Source organism: Osmerus eperlanus, chromosome 11 (genome assembly GCF_963692335.1).
Source record: "Osmerus eperlanus chromosome 11, fOsmEpe2.1, whole genome shotgun sequence".
Classification (NCBI taxonomy): Eukaryota; Metazoa; Chordata; class Actinopteri; order Osmeriformes; family Osmeridae; genus Osmerus; species Osmerus eperlanus.
In genome coordinates, this window is record NC_085028.1 from 12538692 (window position 1) to 12556403 (window position 17712).

A 17712-nucleotide genomic window follows, 5' to 3' on the forward strand; every position below is an offset into this window, starting at 1 on the left:
CGTTGTATAGAATGTGTATAGTATAATTTGTTAACCCTTGTGTTATCTTCGGGTCATTCTGACCCATCAGTCATTGTGACCCACCTTCGTATTGCGACAGATTTACCGCATACAAAGACAAAGTGAAGCATATTCTTTTAACCGTTGGGCTGTCTCAGACCCCCCACATTGCAAAGGTTAAAAGAAAATTATTTTAATTTGTTTTTGTATTGGGTAAAATTGGGTAAACACAACGATGGTTCGTTATGAACCTTTGGGTCATGTGACCCGAAGGCAGCACGAGGGTTAAATCACCCAAAGATGTCCATCTATTTCACAAAGTTGTGCAAAATAGTCAAATATGACACTAAATAGTCATGTTTTCATATGCACATCAAAGTCACTGCCACTGATAATGAGAGCCTGGAGATCGTTGAGCTTCTTCTTAAATATGTGTTTGTGGGAGATGCACTGATGCATGCTAACCGGAAGGAGGTGGTGGGAGCTGTGGATTTGATCTTCAACCACAAGAAGCCTAGCAGGGAGAAGCAGGTGAGACATGGACCGGTGGACTCTTTACCAGACACATACTTTTTACCTCGCAGACACACAAACACATAAACAAAGCAATCTCATCAAGAATATTTTTGTTGTTTTAGACCTGGTTTTTGAGCCCCGGCAAATGGAGCTTTCTGACTAAAGGACTGAAGGTAAGGTTCTCTGAACAGAATGACAGGAATCTGAGTTACATTTTCTGAAGCATGAGAAGCACCAGAAACAGTAGACCACATGTAAATGACTATACTACTTACGCTACTCTTTTGAAGCAATAACCATTGCCATTAAATGTATTTACAAAATCACTCAAAAACAAAAAATGTTATCTAGTTTTTTGTATGACTAGACTCGTTGTAACAAATGGTTAAATGTTTTTGGCCAAAATTGAGCAAACTTACTAACCCTAATTAACTTGATTCAACAAATAGACCTAATGACCGCTAAATTGTTAGAAGACTTGGGCTAAGTGAAGAAGTTACACGAGATAGGGGAGTGTCTTTTTCAACCATTGGCAATGTGACTAATGTTTTATCTTGACTAGGATTTTATCATTATTAACAATTTGTTTACTACCTCTTACCATCACCGACAGCCTTTTTAAGTTGTCCCTGTCTGCATCGTCTCTGGACAGTGTTCTCCCTCTCTACTGCTGCTCCAGGCCTGCCCAGCTATGCGCCATGGCCAAGCAGCCATTTCACAGCTGTATAACAGAACAGATACTTCATTGCATAGGGACCGCATCCACCTGAAGATTGTCCGGGCTAAATCAGAACTGTCTGGCCTGGAGCGAGCCTATCTGCGTGCTATCGAGAAGGGAGACTACGCTAGTGTCAAACAGGCCCTAGAGGAGGCAGAGATCTATTTCAGGATCAACATCAACTGTGTTGACCCACTGGGACGCACAGCACTACTCATAGCCATTGAGAATGAGAACCTGGAGATCATTGAGCTTCTTCTTAACTACAATGTGTTTGTGGGAGATGCACTGATGCATGCTATCCGGAAGGAGGTGGTGGGAGCTGTGGATGTGATCCTCAACCACAAGAAGCCTAGCAGGGAGAAGCAGGTGAGTGAATCTCATTTTTAAGAGAGACCTGTTCGACCACAGCAGGGGGAACAATGTTTCAGCCAATACAAATATACCTACAATAACACAAACTTGACAAGACAGGACCATGTTAGTCCGCATGCTATACTATTGGCTCTAATCTGTCCTTGGCTTGTGAACAGGTGCCACCAATCCTGTTGGAAAATCAGTTTTCTGACTTCACCCCAGACATCACCCCCATTATCCTGGCTGCACAAACCAACAACTATGAGATTATCAAGTTGCTGTTGCAAAAGGGTGTATCCATACCTCACCCACATGCAGTGTGTTGCAACTGCATTGAGTGTTTGTCCAGCTCAGATGTGGACAGCCTGCGTCACTCTCGCTTGCGCCTCAACATTTACAAGGCCCTGGCTAGCCCTTCCCTCATAGCCCTCTCCAGCGAGGACCCCTTCCTGACTGCCTTCCAGCTCAGTTGGGAGCTGAAACAGCTCAGCGAGGTGGAGAATGAGTTCAAGTCAGAGTACGAGGCGCTCTCCCACCAGTGTAAGCAGTTTGCCAAGGATTTGCTGGACCAGACTAGGAGTTCCAAAGAGCTGGAAACGATCCTCAACTACCGGGATGACATCAACCCTCTGTTGGTCGAGAACACCAATGACTTGGCCCGTCTGAAGTTGGCCATCAAGTACCGTCAGAAGGAGGTAGCGTATTTGCTCAGCTGAGCTCAGGCTATTTTAATATTCAGATGGTCTGCAGATTGTTACTGGTGTCTTATGTTGTTCTAGAGAGAAAACTGTAAGGCCACTGATGATTTCCCCTTTGTATTCCGTACATTGTGTTTGATTCCAGTTAAAGTAATTGAAAAGTAATTTCCGTTGTCTGATATAAGTTTAGGTCAATATATGATGAACGGTAATACATTAAGCTTTTGCTGGGTCTAGCCACATTGTGTTGAGACTAGGTTGGAAATGTACTGAGAGGAATGGTTTCCTGTAGGCGTTAACATGGTATTTGCCAGTCCCGTGGTACAGAGATAATTGTGGATAATGATACAATAGTAAACTGACCGAGCATTTCCCTGAAATGTAAATACTAATATAAAAAAAGACTTGCTGAGAGAAAACAAACAATATACACTCGTTGCTCTTTTTGAGTCAAATACATATATTTCCATAGTGTAAATTAAATTGGATAGGTTGTGAATGAATCTGATGAATGTCACATTCTTTTCCTTTGTTATTCTTCAACTCAAATCTTCTGCTTCTTCTGAAGTAAGTCATTGAAATCTGGCCATAATTAATTTAGGCTTCTGTCCAAGAAGTTTCCCAGTGATACTATTCTCTTTCACCAAGACACAAGGAGATATTTTGTAATATACTGTATACTGTATTTACTATTGAGACCTGTTCAGATAAAATGAATAATTTAGGGTTATCCTAGAGACTAGGACTATGAATCTCCTTCTCTTTCTGATTATTCTCAGTTTGTTGCTCAACCAAACTGTCAGCAGCTGTTGGCTTCTCACTGGTATGGCGATTTCCCAGGCTGGAGAAGACGCCACTGGGCAGGGAAGTTCATCATCTGTTTCATCATTGGCTGTCTCTTCCCAGTCTTCTCCCTCTGCTACCTAATCTATCCTAAGAGCAGTTATGGCCTCTTCATACGCAAGCCCTTCATCAAGTTTATCTGCCACACAGCCTCCTACCTCACCTTCCTTTTCCTCCTCCTGCTGGCCTCCCAGCACATTGTGTCTACACACCCTAACCGTCAGGGGCCGCTGCCCACAACCGTGGAGTGGATGATCCTGCCCTGGGTCTTAGGTAACGTAACACCAGTTATTAATCAACGTAATAAGTGAAAGTAAAATGATACGTGATCAAGTTTACTGTTAGGCTAGATACTGTACTTATATATTATGAAAGTAGTACCACATTTCATCTAGCACAGCTGTTTTTTTCAATGCACAAGTGTTGTTTGCCAAGCCATTCCATATTCCAAAATGTGTTCCTTATGACAGTCAGTACTCACTACAACCAGATGCCTTCCATGCATAAGTCCACAACACTTATTTCCCACCTGTGGAATTCCACCTAAATCAAGGAACTGAGACGGACATGTCATGCCACCACCCCGTATCTTTTCCTTCTGCTAGGCTTCATATGGACAGAGATCAAGCAGATGTGGGCTGAGGGCTTCCAGGACTACCTCCATGACTGGTGGAACCTGATGGACTTTGTCATGAATTCTTTGTATCTTGCCACCATTTCTCTAAAGACTATTGCTTATGTGAAGGTATTGCTATGCAATTTAGGAATTATACTGCTGTCAAACCTGTTTCTTTATACTCTTAGACACTTGTGTACCCTCATAAGGCTTGTTTATTTCACTTTGCGAACATTTGGCACAAGTACTTGGGACTTAATCTTCTGACCTCCCACAGTACAGTGGCTTCAAACCCAGAGAGAGTTGGGAGATGTGGCATCCTACCTTGGTGGCAGAGGCCTTGTTTGCCATAGCTAACATCTTCAGCTCCCTGCGGCTCATCTCCCTCTTCACTGCAAACTCCCACCTGGGACCCCTGCAGATCTCCCTTGGCCGCATGCTGTTGGACATCCTCAAGTTCCTTTTTATCTACTGCCTGGTATTGCTGGCCTTCGCAAATGGGCTCAACCAGCTCTACTTCCACTATGAGACAGACGAAGGAAAGGATTGCAAGGGAATTCGATGTGAACTCCAAAACAACGCTTTTTCAACGTTAGTTAAACTTTAATCAAATGTCCAAGTGTGTTTGAGTCAACATTGACTGTACTAAGCCTGCCATAAAATAAGCTACTTTATTGTGGGGATGTACAGAATCTCACTATATTGTTTATAGAGGTCTGCCTTGAGTATCTTTTATTAGAAAAGAATGTTTTTGATTGCTCCAAAATAGCTCTAATCACCTCAGGTACTATAATAAATATATTTTATTAATAACTATGGTTTGTTTTGTCCTCACAGGATGTTTGAGACCCTGCAGTCTTTGTTCTGGTCCATATTCGGGCTCATCAGTATCTATGTGACCAATGTGAAAGCGGACCACAAGTTCACTGACTTTGTGGGCGCCACCATGTTTGGCACCTATAGTGTCATATCCATGGTGGTTCTGCTCAACATGCTCATCGCTATGATGAACAACTCCTACCAGCATATCGCTGTGAGTGTCAAGCGAATCTCCTATCCCTCGGATCTGTATATCTCCTGTCTGTTTAAATACTGTCATATTAATGACATAGGACGCTTCATACTGGGCCTTTTTTTAAATTAAGTTTGCAGCATGATTTATCTCATGTGTAACTCACTAAAGGATGTGCTTTACATTTAGGATCATGCTGACATTGAGTGGAAATTTGCAAGAGCAAAGTTGTGGATGAGCTATTTTGAAGAGGGAGGGACTTTGCCGCCCCCTTTTAACATCATTGCCAGTCCAAAGTCCATCTGGTCCTTCATCACATGGTTAAAGGAACACATAATCAAAAGGACACAAGCCGTAAAAACAGAGAGATTTGGAAAGATGGGGGTGAGTTGTCTATGTAAACCCCTACACACAATACTACACAGGACTTTGTCACGTGTAGTATTGTTATAGATGTTCCCACTCAGTTTCGTTTTGGTCCCAAAGAAAAAAATATAATTCAATTAGATTTCCTGATTTTACAAGAATTGTTTAGTTGTATAGTTAATTTGAGTCATAAGTCCTCCATAATGGTCAGAAACACTGCTGAGATTAGCTTTCTCAGAAAGTTCAAGTAAGAGAATAGGTTAACTGTCTCCTGGGGCAGAGAGTACACCATTACATTATAGTCATGCCAGCCATGAACTGACATTACTTTTCCTCTTTTTGTAGAGACGGGCTGCTGAAAATGTGCGAATTAACCACCAGTATCAGGTACAGATATGCATGTTCTCCCACTCAACAGCTTTTTCAGATTTTATAATACCAATATTGTATAATTAAGTGTAGAACACTCTGAATTTATTTTTTCAGGAGGTGCTGAAACATTTGGTAAAGAGATATGTTGCTGCAATGATCAGAGATGCCAAAACAAAGGAAGGGCTTACAGAAGAGAATTTCAAGGTTAACTACTTTTTTTGTTAGATACAATATTGCATTACTGACATCTATTTTGGACTTCATTCGTACATCTGTTGATGACCAAATTAAATTGACTTGACAGGAGCTGAAGCAAGACATTTCCAGCTTCCGATATGAAGTCCTTGGGATGATGAAGGGAAACATTTCAGATGGTCGATTAGGTCAAGAAAGTAACATCAGATGTTCTACACCAGACAATCAATTCACACCCTCCCCCACATTTCCCACTGCCAAACCTCAGGGCAAAATCCACCTCTTTAACGTCACTTCCACAATCCTGCAGAGTGCCACTGAAACCTCCACCTCCCAAGCCTCTACCAAACTAGCCAACAACCCAGTATTCCCTAAGCTTGTTCCCCTAGCTACAGAAGTCAGGCTGGTCTGCAGTGACTATCCCAATGATATGTCAGACTTGGGGCAAAAGAACAAGTGTCCAGACCCCAGCAGTCAGGTGTTTCCTGTGTCAGATGAGCCTGGGGAGTCTGATGAAGACCAGCGGGGCTGCAATGGGGGATGCGGGGTGAGAGGCAGAGCCAGGATGTCAGAGGAGCAAGAGAAGGAGGTTGAGAATCAGAAAAAAGAAATCCGTCCATGGAAGCCAATATAGATATTTTCCAGTCAATGACAGACTTACACCATTAACTTAACTGATTTACATCAGTGATTTACAGTAAAAAGAAATGGTGGTCTGTTTGTTTACATTGTGTCACAGAAGTTTCCCTATATGACATTGTGATGTTGACCACTGATCATAATGATGACCAAATATATATGCAAATGAGAAAATCTGAACTTAACATCAACAATACTGAAAGAAGGCATCAAAATACTATACAAATGAACATGTACAACAGAACTTCATGTTATTTAATAATAGCATTTTCAACGTTTACCCGAGCTGTTGGATGCACACACTGCATTTGTTTCAAAATGTCTTGTCCCTTTGCCGTGCACTAATGAAACACTTGTGCAATGTAAAGAGGCGCTATATAATATAATAATACAAAATAATATTTAAACATTGAAAAAAAACATTTATTACAATGAAAATATCATTAACCATCATTTCTATCATGTGTACACTGTGAAGAAGTATCAGGTCCTATCTGGTCTGTTTGGACGGAGTACTATCAGCTGTGAAAACAAAGAATTTTGGCAGTATTGTTGAAAAGCAAAAAAGCATGTAACATTTCACCGCTAGGTGGTGTACATTGCATGTAAAAATACAGTATGGCGGTACTTCCAATTCTGTATGTTCACTTTTTGTTCGGGTTAGATTAGATTTGTGGCCAAATAATTGAGATTGCCACACACATGAATCTGGAGGATTCTCAATCTCCATCTGCTCTGAATTCTACAGCTGCTAAATCTGGAGCACATGTTCTGTGTTACGTAAAAATGACTTACAACTTACAGAAGTTTGGGGTTCACAAAGGTGACTCCCCCCGTACTTCTGTGAAAAAAACTGCATGTCATCAAAATGACAAATGTCCCTCAGACAGCATGCCTTCTTTGCTTCCACATGTTTTTTTTCTCACCATGCAAGTATGTCTAAAGGTATAAAGACAAAAAGAAAATTACAAACTACAAAGACAATTGTAATAGTATTCTGACTGGCCAAAAAAGTCTGTGTCAGGTATGAACGCATACTATAATGAAGCTGCTACAGGAATATATGGTCATAGAGGGAGGTTGGTCTGAATCTTTGCCATCCTTCTAGAGCAGTGAGGTATATAAACTCCCTCTCTGAAAGCCTGCTCCCATTACTCTGGTTTTGTTAGGGCCAGCTGAGGGACTAAGGATGAAGCTCTTTTTTGCAGCTGCCTTTGCATTCTTTGTGCTGTCTGCCTTTGATAGGGTTGATTCTTCTGCTTATGACAAAATAGTGACACACAGCCGGATCAGGGCTAAAAAGGAAGGGTAAGAAAATAGTATTATTAGTGGTACTGGTAGCAAAGTACATGTATTATAGAGATGGTACTAGTATAATTGCTGTTAGAATCATTGAATATATTCCCAGCTGTCAAGCAAATGTATGGATTTTTTGCAATTCTGAGTGAAGTAAAATATGGATATGATAAAATACTTTATTGCATAATAAATATGGCTATCAAGTACACCTTTTGTATTAATAAATAAAGATGCACAGTTAAAGAACATTTGAAAAAAAAACAATTAAGACTTTTACTGTTACTATTATGTACTATTTATGTATCATTTAAAATATTTACATTAATGTACTAAACATGTTCCAGTGCAAGCAAGGCATTTTGGCTCGTTTAATGGGCACTGTAAATTCATGGTTCTTTTCTTAAATACCCCTGGTGCACATCAGACCCAATGTCTGCGCTCTCCAGCAAGTCATGGGGACCAAGAAGAAGTACTTCAGTACTTGCCGTAATTGGTACCAAGGGGCCATCTGTGGAAAGAAAGCGTAAGTATCATTTTATGGTTCCTCCAGGCTATTATTTATTCTTTCTTAAACAATGAATTTGGAAATGTTCTGCAACAGACGAGAGTTATCTCCATATGTCCCAGCACATCCAACACATCAAAGCAGTCTATCTATAGAATCAAGTAAAATATGTTTCACGTCAAGGTACCCCCTTAGTAAAATAAACATCCTAGTCTTGGTTGATGTGTTTTTAATGCATGTACTTTATCCATCACACAAACAATGCTCTGGAAAATATGGTTAGGCTCCAGTCATGTGTGTGTCCATAATGACAGGCTTCCTTATTAGAAAAGGGTTTTATTAGCCAGACCCTGGTTTTATCCATTTACCACATGCCAGTGGTGTGTGCATGGCTGGCTTACATACAGTATATTCTCATTGGAATGGGAGTCTTGTCAAGTTGCTGACCAAACAGTAGTTTCCAGCTCCATGACTAGTGGAAGGTTGGGGTTTGTTCTGTGCGTGGGAGAGCAATGTGGAGATAGTTTTGCTGACTGTTGCACAGCATGACTTAGCATGACTATGAAAGCTTGTCTTTATTATTTTACGTTTATAATCTAATAATGCATTGTAATTCATTATGATCATCAATAATTATCTTAAGTACTTAATTGAAAGTATATGGAATGTATACAGAATGCAGAATGTGTAGTTCAGGTTTCTTTCTATGGAGGTTTCTCTATAAACAACTACTGATAGGTATTTGCTTTATTATTCAAACTCCCATGCCAATTTGGCACCCAGGTATTTTTCTATACGACTCTGGAAGAGCATATATAAATACAGTGTAGACTCTTAATGTTACTCATGATTAATTCCAGGTCTCAAATGTAGACTTTGCAGACCATCTGCAGGGTCCAGGATTGTATCAAATAGCAGACAGTGCCTCTGTTGCAACTACCATATCTCTCACTTGTTCAGACTTGAAGGTCCACATGCTATAGTTTTTTTTGGCAGCTGCTGTTGTTTTCCCCATCTTCTTCTGTTTCTATGAATTTAGGGTTGCTGTCCATGATTTTTTTCTAAATCATCTGTTCAGATGTTCAGCAACCTGCAAATCAACTTAGAAGTAACTAAAGTCAAGACAGACATACATACAGGGGCCTTCCCCAAACCATTGGAAAACATTGCTTGTATGATTACTGAAACAGATAGAGTTTTGTGTGGGTTTTGAACTCACCAAAAACAATCAACTCAAGATAATGTTATGATTCAGCTCAAAATAAGGTCTGCAAAATCTATAGTTACGAGAATGATATGAATGTTATCAGCCCATCAATCTGTAGGTTTAGCAGAGCATGTCTCTTTGTCCTACAGGACTGTACTGTATGAATGCTGCCCTGGATACATGAAGCTTGATGCCCTGCGTGGTTGCCCAGCAGGTATTGTACTGTGTGTATTGGTGTTTACACTGTATGTGATACTGTATTCAAGGAATAGAGGTTATGGGTATAAAGTATAATTAAAACAGGCAACACTAAAGGATTTTAAATGCGTGGATGTTGAGATTTTTTTTGTTACTTTTGTGTGTGTGTGTAAAGGGAGAGTGGTGTTTACATGTTATTATTCTGATATCATACCCTTTCTGAAGTGGCCCCAATTGATCACGTGTATGGTACTCTGGGATTGGTGAAGGCCTCCTCAAGCCAAGACTACTCTGACATCTCCAAGCTGAGGGTTGAGATTGAAGGATCTGGATCTTACACTTTCTTTGCTCCCAGTAATGACGCTTGGGATCTTCTGGAAGAGGTAATTCCCACCAAAATACAGGTGATATGCATTTTCTTCTACTGGAGAACAATTATGACCCTATCTACCTTATAGACAGTGAGGAGTGCCTTGGTCAGCAACGTAAACATAGAGTTGTACAATGCCCTGCACTACCACATGTCCAACCAACGTCTCCTGACAAAAGATCTGAGGGATGGCATGACTGTCACCTCAATGTACAACGACCTGGGCCTCTACATCAATCACTACTCCAATGGGGCAAGTCTTTTCTATCTTTGACTACATTTAAGCACATACAGTAAAAAAAAAAGGTTATGTGCATTCAGATTGTATAAAACAGGCTGCATTGTGTGCAGGTGGTCACTGTGAATTGTGCCAGGATCATCCATGGTAACCAGGTGGCAACCAACGGTGTGGTGCATGTCATTGATCGAGTCATAACTGCTGTTGGCAACACCATCCAAGATGTCATTGAGGTTGACGATGATCTGACATCACTGAGTGTAAGTCGTGAAGATTCTCTCCACTCATCTCCATCCTAACTCTCCTCATTTAATCATCAATGTGTTAATAAGCACTGTCTGAAGACATTCTACTGTGTGTGACCTCTACCATTAGGCTGTTGCTGTGGCCTCTGGCTTGCTAGACAAGCTGGGTGAGCCAGGACACTACACCTTGTTTGCCCCAACTAATGAAGCCTTTGACAAGCTGGACAAGGATGTACTGAAAAGACTCATGAGCGACAAGAGTGTCCTTCAAGGTAAACATCCAACTAGGTACTCAGTACTACTCTGAATTGCCTGTTCTTAATACAAAATCAAGCTGGCATGAGGACCTTCAACAGTGGAAGGGCTACTAGACTCATTATCATGCTTAGTGAAATGGAAGAGCAGGAATATATAGTTAATGGTTCCCGGTTCACATGTTTTCTGAAACGGGCCCCCTGAAAAAACATAGTACAAAAGAAAAAAAATGTTCCTACTGAAAACAGGTCAAAGCTATGGATTTACAATTCTCAGACAGTTAGCAAACTGAAAACTTGCCACAATTGTGCAAGTATGTCATGGAAAAAAGCTTTACATTCAAAAGATGAGTCTATGAATAGAGATGATGAAGATCTGTTGATAAATTGATACTTTTATGTTTCAAAGACAGGCATTGTCAGTTTTAGATTGTGTTTTGGTGGCACAAAAACATTTACAAATGTATATCAAAGATATAACATTTTGGGCAAAACAAAACATATCAATATGCTTTTAGATTGCTTCAGCAATAGTGGCCTCTCTGAAACATTGTTATCACAATCCATCATACACATCCCCTGAAACATTATGACAGTTGAGGCAGGAAGCAGCTGCCTCATTCAGTGAGCATTAAAAAGTTAGGCAATCCCTAACCGTTACATTATTCCCAAGCCTGCAATGAAATGACAGATCAGACCCCATTAGGCAAAATATAATTGTACATGAAAGCAACCCTCCCAATGGCCTGAAGGATGTAAAGGATCTCCTGGCTGCCTGTGCTTTGACATGCTAGTACCGGCAGTGGAAAGCTAGCTAAGTTATCATCATATAAATCTGTCTGGATCCTATTGTACTCCATGATAGGCAGCCACAAAACTCAACCCATGAAATCCCTGTCGCGCCACGTCTTAAGAAAGACCAAATGGTTCTTTGTCTTGTTTGCAGCACTGCTGAACTTCCACCTCCTAAACTCTGTCCAGTGTTCTGAGGCCATCATGGCTGGCACCTCCTTTGAGACCCTTGAAGGTCACAACATTGAGATTGGCTGCAATGGCGACAGCCTCACTGTCAATGGTATCACGATGGTACTGAAGAAGGACATTGTCACCACAAATGGTGTCATCCACCTGATCGACGAAGTGCTCATGCCTGACTCTGGTTCGTCTTTTTGACCTTTCACCACACATTGCAAGGTGTCAAGATTAATCAGTCAATATAAACCTGCATGGTAAGTCATTAAGGTAACAATGACATGACTAATTATTGATCAAAGCCAAGCAGGTTATGGAACTGGTGGGCAGCTCTCAATCCACCTTCGGTGACATGGTGTCTGAGCTGGGCCTATCTGCAGCCATGAGCCTAGAGGCTGAGTACACTCTGCTGGCTCCGATGAACGCAGCCTTCACTGGTGAGTCATGTCTCACTCCTGAACATTCCACTTCCCAATTTCGGTGGGTAAACACACCAGGTGCTCAAAACGTGGCGCTGGTTAACTTATGGCTGAATCAAGATATATACTGGATCGATCATCTAAGATTTTACAAGAAAGGCTACAAGATTTTGCAACAATTTTCCCCTCACAGATGAGGTTATGTCAATGGACCAGAGGTATCTCAAGGTTATTCTGGAGAACCATATTCTGAAAGAAAAGATTGTGCTTGGACAGTTGTACAATGGCCAGCGTCTAGAGACCATTGGAGGGAAGTTCTTGAGGGTCTTTGTTTATCGCACAGTAAGTTAATCTTCCTTCTATCTGAAGAGCAGATAACCATCCAAATTAAGTTGATCTCAAATCAATCAATATTTAGTTTAGCTTGTCAGATGTGTATCTTTGGACAGTGAAGTTATTTGAAAGGAAATATATGTATTAGAGTGTCTTAGACCATGCATGCATTCATAACATTTATTTAATACAAATGTTAGATTTACTTAATAGCAACATTTATACAGTACTTTACTTGAATGAGATTTCAACTGACATTACACATATCAGCTGAATATTAGTTTCAGCTAACATAACTGAGCAAAGCAAAAGCAAAGCAATGGTTCATTTGGCATTGGACCAGCATTGGTTAAGTTAAAAATATTTAAATTAGTCAAGCGGCATTTGTCACAAAATTGTTAGACTAATGCTGATCGAATACCGTCACAGATTCAAACAGCTGCTTTAAATTATAACCCGTGGAATGTACTGTAGGCTGTCTGCATTGAGAATGCCTGCCTGGTGAGAGGCAGTAAGGAGGGGAGCAACGGAGCTCTCCACCTGATGAAGATGCTGATGAAGCCTGCTCAGGCAAGCATGTTCCAGATCCTCACTGACAACGGAGGCTTCAAGTAAGATATGGAAGGTCAAGTGAACTGAAAAGTTGGCACACTGAACTACACTGACCACCTGTTTATACTTGCTGACAGGATATTCTTGTCCCTGATGGAGGCTGCAGGCTTGACTGACCTGCTGAAGCAGGAGGGAGATTTCACTCTGTTTGCCCCTAGTGATAAAGCCTTTGCTGGTGTGGAAGACGGGGATCTAGCCATACTGAAGGGTCAGTGTTTCAGACTAATTCATTCATTTTCAAAGTCTTGAAGTGCTCAATGTTAGTATGACATTCTATAACAGATTCCAACAAACATCAGACTTGTAATCCATCTAATGCATTTTTCCTTATAAAATAAACAGGAGACATGAATGCCTTGAGGACCGTCCTACTTTATCACTTCAGTAATGGTGTCTTTATTGGCGGAGGTCTGGAGCCTGGAGTGACCAACCTTTTGAAGTCTCTTATGGGCAGCAATCTTCGGGTGCTCTCTGTAAGAATATTAATAGATATTTATTTATATCAGTTTGGTCTATTCACAATAGCATTGTAACCCTAACACTAAGAAAAACAAAGCAGAACAAGGAAATACATGATGCATGTGTTCTTGTTCCTATTTTTCAGGCAAACAATACTATGCAGGTTAATACTATCAAGGTTCCTGAACATGATATCATGGCCACAAATGGAGTCCTTCACTTCACAGACAGTCTTCTGTACCCTGCAGGTGAGAAAAGTTTCAATTCCTATGTTTGCAAAGCTTTGGCGAGGCCTCTACAGTTTTGCATGGTGTTGGTGCACCAGGGAACAAACCTGAGATGGACTTGGGAACTCTGTGCATGGACCATGATTTGAAACCTGCCAGTGTGGTTAACACCTAGCATTTGTAACTAGACCAGCCAGTTGGAAGCCAGGATCTCCTATGGCTCCTGAAAAGGCTCTTCAAGTACATTCAGATCAAGGTAAAATCAGAGAATGCTCATTTGTTAATACCATGTTCCTGTTCATTCAAACTGCACAAATCTGTATGGAATTTATAAATGTACATTTACAAACAGTTATTTAGTATGGTAATAGGTATTTGTACTATACAATATCATTTAATGCACACTTCTAAATAATATGAATGTCTAATACATTTGTTGTTGTAGTAAAAATGTGTATTGTAATAAAATAGTCTTACTAAATAACGAAGCGGTGGTAGAACAAAAAGAGTATTCTTATCAAACATGGTCACAAACTTAAGATTGCAAGCATATGCCTACTGATCTTTTCAGAAGTAAACAGTCAAATACAAAACTGATGAAATCAGTTAATTCACTCACAAAGCATTTCGCATTGCATGGGTATTTCCAATTTGCATGTTGAATTGAGAACAGGGTGAGACTACAGATCATGCCAGGACTTGTTTGCAGGATTTTCTTTGTACCATACCGAGAAAACGTTTACATGATTATACATGCATGAAGAAGGGAGCAGCTGAAATATTTAATATTTAGTTATAAGTTTACATTTCTACAAACTTTAATCAACAAACCTTAGTCACACACATAAAAGAGGGGAATCATTCAAAAAACCATTGGACAGGTAGTTTATCGGCATGCTCAGTGTTGCCGAATGGATTAGCTGAATATAACTTTACATGATAAGGAAATACTTTAACTATAATTATAACTATAATATCTCTGTTGCTTACCTTTTACTTGCAGTACGTGTCAGGATTCAGATATAAAGAAATTCCCCTTACCTTCATGAGTAAGTAAAGCTGTAATATGGGATGTCATGCACATATGCAGGTTGTCTGGAAATAAGACACACTCCTGTACATGTTTGATTTTTTAATATTTTTCCTTCCAAGGGTCCTCTATCACCAAGGTGACCAGGGTTATTGAAGGTGAACCGTCTATCACTAAGGTGACCCGGGTCATTGAAGGTGAACCGTCCATCACTAAGGTGACCCGGGTCATTGAAGGTGAACCGTCTATCACTAAGGTGACCCGGGTCATTGAAGGTGAGCCGACTATCACCAAGGTGACCAGAGTCATTGAAGGTGAACCGTCTATCACCAAGGTGACCAGGGTCATTGAAGGTGAGCCATCTATCACCAAGGTGACCAGGGTCATTGAAGGTGAGCCGTCTATCACCAAGGTTACCAGGGTCATTGAAGGTGAGTTGTCCATCACCAGGATTACATTATTAGAGGCCCTACACTGTAAACTGTTTATTACTCTGCTACTGTTATACAATGTACAATATGGTATGGAACATTAATTAAATAAATAAGTCTGACGAGGGTATGGTTCCTCCCAAGGAACCGACCTCTCTGATTTTACCACTATTCAGGGTAACCCTGAAGTGCTTGAAATGGACCCTGACAAGATAGCAAAAATCATTCAAGGTGAGATTCACCTGCAGATATCATCTTTGTGTAAAAAAAAAAAAAAAAAGGAAAATCAGATTTTTATGATAATAATGTTTTTGTTGTTGTACACAGTAGCACCTGAAAAGTTTTTGCATTGTTAATACATGTCTTATCTGCAAATTATGCAAAATTGTAGATGTTGCTATTTTGTCTTATAAAATGCAGACAGGCATTAAACACTTAAGTACTGCTTGAACTGTACACTTATAGTTATTGATTATCTCCTGACTTACTAAACGCACTATTTGTACATTACTTTGGATATAAGCATCTGATGAAAAAATACATGTAAAATGTAAAACATTTCTCTACAGAGGGAACTGGTAGGCGGGTAACTGGGAGAAGAGTTCAAGGTAATAATGATTCCATGACCATTTTAAAGTATCTGTGCATTACTGTTAATACAATAATTTAAGTATTGTATTGACAAGCAGTCAACATTTGCTTATTTTATGATCTTTTGCACTAGCTGGACAAAGAAGGAGAATTTCCCCGCAACCCACTGAGGAGAGAACATAGATATCCCAGGACACTGACGACTTCACAAAAGTAAAATACAGAGACAGACAGTCCTCATGGTCCCCATAGTAGGTCTACACTTACAGCTATTTTGTGTTTGATATTCAGTAATACTTGGTTATAATGGTGACACAAGCAATTGTACGAGTAATATAATTTAAAAAATCACCGGGTAATGTAAATATTTTACAAACATTTGTGGTAGATTGTGTTCAACATTGGTAGAAAAAACGAAACTAAATCCAAAATATATAAAACCAAGCTACATACTGCAATAGAAAACTTACAAGGAGATTTAAACATGAATGCTTTTTTTTAAAAGATTCTCTATTGATCTCAGCATGGTCATTGTTTGTATTTTGCTTCTTTTTTTTCTAAATGTAAGATTCATCAAATCTTTTTTTTATTTTTTTTTTACAAGAAATAGTTTCACCCTAAACTTCATGCTACGTGTTAGTTTTAGATAATCAGTATGGGTGGTTTTTGCTTTCACCACAAACTGTATTCTCTGATCATGCAAACGTTTATCTTTTACTTTGTGTTGTTTTAAATATGTGCAACATTTGTTGAATAAAAATCTTAGCATTTTTACTGTGGTTTGCAAACGTTTATTAATAAAGTGTAATCTGTGTAATGAATATGTTAACATGGGTGTTTCATACATTTTAACTGGTTTAATTCTTAGACCCACAGCATAAAATGGGAGCTAATCATTGTTGATGTCCTAGGTCTCCAGAACGTGTACAATTAAAAAAAAATTCAACAACGACCACAACTGCTGACTAGATTTCATGGCTTATTCCATCCATAAATCATTTTGGGATAGCAGTCTATTTTCCATACTTTAGGGAACGAAAAATAGGAGAACAAATTCACATAATCATCTGCATAATCAACAACTGTTATCTTGAAAGTTGATACTGCACTTTGTTTGTAACAAAGATAGTTTATCATGGGTTTACTAACATTCTGCAAGAATTGTCAATTCTGTATTTTACCTTTTATTTCCGGTGAAACTCATATGAGATTACATTGGATTATTATGCATGACATAGCTTTGTTGGAGGTAAATACTATTCCAACTATCCCGATCTGACCCTTAGGAAGTCTACATCATGAAAGTATGGTTTCAAAGAAGCTCCACTACACTCAACAACAACAAGAACTGACAACATCTAGCCAATACACTGTAGCTAACTATAAACAGCTGGTCCTGGAACAGTAGAAAATGTTTCAGAGCTGGCATGCAATGGGATCCAAAGTTGTCGTTTGAGTTCTGTCTGAAAATGTGCACATAGCACCTCACAATGAGCACACCAGTGCAAGGCAATGATTGTCATTTTAAGATTCAAAGACCCTGAATTAAGTCAGTTCCAAAAGGTCATACAGTTCATTTGATACTTCAGAAATCCTATAAATCTCATGTACAGTATGCATCTCAGTAAAATATTTTATACCCTTAAAACATTAAATTCAAGAAATATTTAACGTCTGTTCTTGGAAACATATAATACATGTTCCAAACGTATGATATTTGTTCTCCAATTGTGCATTTAACGGCACACCCAAATAACTTCAAAGTTGCCTCTCATTCATCCATTTACACACACAGCGACAGAGCTGCCATGCAAGGCGCTGGCCGTCCCATCAGGAGCAACTTGGGGTTCAGCGTCCACAAGGACACATGGCCAGGAGAAGTTAGGGATGAAACCACCAACCTTGCAATTAATGGGTGACCTGAGCCATGGCCACCCATTTGGTGGATGCAAAACATGTACTGTGTATTTCAAGTAGACTGGTGATGCTC

At 39.7% G+C, this 17712-nt stretch overlaps 2 protein-coding genes across 5 annotated transcripts; both read left to right on the forward strand.

Annotated features, from left to right (window-relative positions):
* The first annotated feature begins 472 nt into the window (after window positions 1-472).
* On the forward strand, window positions 473-7334 carry trpc4b (transient receptor potential cation channel, subfamily C, member 4b). The gene is made up of 12 exons (XM_062472285.1): window positions 473-531; window positions 639-689; window positions 1130-1603; window positions 1768-2286; window positions 3069-3405; window positions 3738-3877; window positions 4026-4339; window positions 4586-4781; window positions 4950-5144; window positions 5472-5513; window positions 5613-5702; window positions 5803-7334. Exons 3-12 carry the CDS (start codon window positions 1208-1210, stop codon window positions 6325-6327), a joined length of 2754 nt encoding a protein of 917 aa, XP_062328269.1. The 5' UTR covers window positions 473-531; window positions 639-689; window positions 1130-1207; the 3' UTR covers window positions 6328-7334.
* A 147-nt stretch (window positions 7335-7481) lies between these two features.
* postnb (periostin, osteoblast specific factor b) lies at window positions 7482-16543 on the forward strand. Of its 4 annotated transcripts, none has more exons than XM_062472286.1 (20): window positions 7482-7640; window positions 8056-8154; window positions 9493-9557; window positions 9767-9924; window positions 10000-10164; window positions 10263-10409; window positions 10525-10666; window positions 11595-11807; window positions 11923-12057; window positions 12233-12381; window positions 12847-12983; window positions 13062-13192; window positions 13327-13457; window positions 13589-13691; window positions 13859-13926; window positions 14674-14719; window positions 14823-15131; window positions 15276-15362; window positions 15701-15739; window positions 15856-16543. In XM_062472286.1, the coding sequence occupies exons 1-20, from the start codon at window positions 7522-7524 to the stop codon at window positions 15903-15905; spliced, it is 2493 nt and encodes an 830-aa protein (XP_062328270.1). In that variant the 5' UTR covers window positions 7482-7521; the 3' UTR covers window positions 15906-16543. The 4 variants fall into 4 exon arrangements, 2 of the variants coding, with proteins under 2 accessions (XP_062328270.1, XP_062328271.1); XM_062472287.1 differs by having other exon boundaries at window positions 14823-15092; XR_009931562.1 differs by lacking the exon at window positions 15856-16543 and having other exon boundaries at window positions 15308-15362.
* Window positions 16544-17712: the final 1169 nt, after the last annotated feature.

What these genes read in the sequence shown, in the direction of transcription:
- trpc4b (XM_062472285.1), top strand. Translation starts at nt 1,208, where the DNA reads ATGCGCCATGGCCAAGCAGCCATTTCACAGCTGTATAACAGAACAGAT. An exon ending in TCAAGTACCGTCAGAAGGAG is followed by an intron (nt 2,287 to 3,068) that starts GTAGCGTATTTG and finishes GATTATTCTCAG; the next exon opens with TTTGTTGCTCAACCAAACTG. An exon ending in AGACTATTGCTTATGTGAAG is followed by an intron (nt 3,878 to 4,025) that starts GTATTGCTATGC and finishes GACCTCCCACAG; the next exon opens with TACAGTGGCTTCAAACCCAG.
- postnb (XM_062472286.1), top strand. Translation starts at nt 7,522, where the DNA reads ATGAAGCTCTTTTTTGCAGCTGCCTTTGCATTCTTTGTGCTGTCTGCC. An exon ending in GGATCTAGCCATACTGAAGG is followed by an intron (nt 13,193 to 13,326) that starts GTCAGTGTTTCA and finishes TAAAATAAACAG; the next exon opens with GAGACATGAATGCCTTGAGG. An exon ending in GGTTACCAGGGTCATTGAAG is followed by an intron (nt 15,132 to 15,275) that starts GTGAGTTGTCCA and finishes GTTCCTCCCAAG; the next exon opens with GAACCGACCTCTCTGATTTT.